General features: G+C 66.6%; 1 protein-coding gene across 1 annotated transcript in view; it reads right to left on the reverse strand.

The window, feature by feature from the left end:
* SMAD6 (SMAD family member 6) overlaps positions 1–1,790 on the reverse strand; it is a 28,074-nt gene extending 26,284 nt beyond the window's left edge. The window contains exon 1 of the mRNA XM_042824369.1: positions 1,089–1,790. Within this exon, the coding sequence (XP_042680303.1) occupies positions 1,089–1,710 (622 nt within the window). The 5' untranslated portion in view covers positions 1,711–1,790. The remainder of the gene's footprint in view (positions 1–1,088) is intronic.
* Between the last annotated feature and the right edge of the window lie 1,082 nt (positions 1,791–2,872).

Raw genomic sequence — 2,872 nt, forward strand, 5'->3', positions numbered from 1 at the left:
AGGGGGGGAAAAAAAAAAGAGAAGTTGATTAAAAGCGGAGCCCCACGCAGGGCCGAGCGGCGGCCCCACGGCCCCGGGGCGCTGCGGCTTTAAGGCGCGGCGGGGACCGCCCGGGCGCGATAAGCGGAGCCAGGCGGGAGCCAGGCTGGCGCCGGCGGCGGGCGGGCGGCGGGGGGCGGCCTCGCATGGCGGGGGAACCCGGGGGGAGGGGGGAAAAAAGGGAAGAAGGGAAGGGAAAAAAAGGAATGTAGAATTAAAAAGGACGAAACAAAGGATTTTTCTTTTTTCTTTTTTTTTTCTTCTCTCCAGGAAGAAAAAGTAGTGCTGGGAACCCAGCTCGTGTAAGGCATTCCCCGACCGCAGCCAGGTCCCTGCGAGCCCCGAGCATCGTCCCGGAGAGCGGGGACTCCACTTCCTTCATCCCAGCGTTTGGGGACCCCCTCCGCATTTCTCCCAGCCCCGAACTGGAGGGACTGCAACTCCTCCAGCACCAAACGTGGGGAGTCCCTCCCGAGTGCCCCAACCCCGAAAGGGGAGGGCTCCGCTCTCCATGTCCCCAAAGCGGGGAACCTCATCTCCTCCAGGCCCAAACGGGGCATCCTCTCCCCATATGGAGAATGCCCCACACTGCCAAACAGAGAAGCCTCATCTCCCTTACTTCAAACATGGGGGACGCCCGTCTCCCCCAGGTACCCAAACCAAACCCCAAATCGGGCAACACACCTCCCCCGGTCCCAAACTCGGGGACAGCTTCTGCAGATCCCTAGACTGGGGTCCCTCCAATTCCAGACTGAGAAAAAAAGAGGTCCTCCTACCTCCCATTTCCCCAAGCTCCAAACGGGACATTCTCTCCCCATGAGCCCAAAGCCCAAACAGGGTACCCCCACTCCCCTGGCCCCACATCTCCCCCAGCCCCAAAGAGAGACAGAGGAACCCCGTCCCCACGGCCCCAAACGGGGTAGGGGGGAGGGAGAAGCCATCTCCTACGGTCCTAAACGGGGCATCGGCTCCCAACGCCCGCACGTGGCGACGTTCCCAGACCCCAAACGGACGGGAATCCACGCTCAACCCCCCGCCCCGGCGCTCACCTGGCCCACAGAGCCGGCTGAAGTGGTACGGATTGCAGCACACGGTGGGGCCGTCGGCCGCCCCGAAGCTCTGACATTCGCACAGGGCCTTCAGCTCGGCGGGGTGCTGCAGGTCGGGCCAGCGGAACAGCTTCCCCAGCAGCAGGTGTGGGGGGGCCGCCTGGCCGCCCCCCAGGCGCAGCTCCCCGCGGGCCACCAACACGCAGCCGCCCGGAGTGCCGCCGCGCGACTCCACCGCCTGCAGCAGGCTGTGCAGGGAGCGCTCCTTCAGCCGCTTCAGCAGCGCGTAGGTGACGGCCTTCAGCTCCCGCTCCAGCAGCACCAACCGCGACCGCGCTTCGCCTCCGCCCGGCCCGGGGGGAGAGGCGCCGCCGGGAGGAGGAGGAGGTGGAGGAGGAGGCGGCGGCTCGGGGCCGGGCCGCTCCGCGAACAGGCAGCAGCGCACCGGGCGGCCCTCGCCCTCCTGCGCCCGGCGCGGCTGTGCCATGCGCTGTCCCTCGGCCGTCACCGCCGTCGCGTTTCGCTCCGAGCTTTGGCCGTTCCCATCTCCTCCGTCCCTCTCCGGGATAACGCGGCTCCTCCAAAGCCGCCGCACCAGCCCTGAGCGTTTGGACCTGAACATACGATACGAGGGCGGCCCGGGGCTCGCTCCGCTCCGCGCCTCTATCTCCTCATCGCCCGTCCGCCGCCTCCGCCCCCGGAGCCGCCGCCCCCGGAGCCGCCCGCAGCGCCCGGCCCGCGGCGGGGCCGCACCATGGGGGAAGGCGGCGGCGGAGGGGATGGGGAGCGCCCAGCGGGGAGGGCATAGGCGGGGGGCATAGGGGGGGGCTCAAGGAGCCATGGGGACGGGGGGGCCGAGGCAGGGGGGCAGCGCCCGGGCATAAAACGGGGGAGAAAAAAGAAGGGGGGAGGGGGGCGTCCCCGGCGATGAAGAAAAAAAACAAAAACGACGTGTGGGGAGAAATTAAAAGGAGGCGGCGATGAGGAAGGTGGAAAAATGAAATAATGGAAGAGAAAAAGCGGGGGGGAAAATCCTCAAAAATAATAATAAAAACAACGCAGAAGCAAAATGCAAAAAAGAAAAAAACAACAAACGCAATAAGACGAGAAAAAAAATAATGAGAAAGGCGAAAAATAGAAACCCTGGAAAAGCAAAATCAGAATGAAAAAAAGGAGAAGCCCGTTGAGAACGCCGCTCGGCTCGGCTCAGCACACGCAGCCCGTCGTATCCCGGAGGCTCCGCTCCTCTCCTCGCGCTCCGCTGCGCCGCGCGGCCGCCCCGGGGCCGCCGCTGCCGCGCTCCCTGGCGCCCGCCCTCGCGCAGCTTTTGTGTGGCCGCGGCGCGCACGCAGGGCCCCTCGCGAGCGGCGGCGCGATTGGCTGCCGCCCATCATGTGCCAGTCTAGACACTTTGGCGGCTCCGCGCGGCACCGATTGTTGCGCAAACAGCGGCTCGGGTTGCCGGGCTCTTAAAGGCGCCGCGCGCAGCACAGCGGCGTTCCCCGCGGCGGCCGCGAGGGGAAAGTAGGTCACGGCGACGCCGCGGCGGCGAAGGGGTTAAGGCCGCTCCCCCCGCAGGAGACGCCGCGGCGGGACACGCCCCCGCGATGTATCAACTTGTCCGCCGTGGCAAAAGTTCAGGCCCGGAGCGCTCTCATTGGTCAACTACCGCGTGACGCGAGCTCTCGCCGCTTTCTATTGGCCCGGTGGCCGCGCCGGCCCCGCCCCCCTCGCGCGGAGCGGCGTGCCTGTGAATGAACGGCGCCCGGCGGCGCCGCGCTGGG

This window comes from Centrocercus urophasianus, unplaced genomic scaffold (genome assembly GCF_019232065.1).
Source record: "Centrocercus urophasianus isolate 14NV4802_14NV808 unplaced genomic scaffold, USGS_Curo_1.0 seq_23, whole genome shotgun sequence".
Lineage (NCBI taxonomy): Eukaryota > Metazoa > Chordata > Aves > Galliformes > Phasianidae > Centrocercus > Centrocercus urophasianus.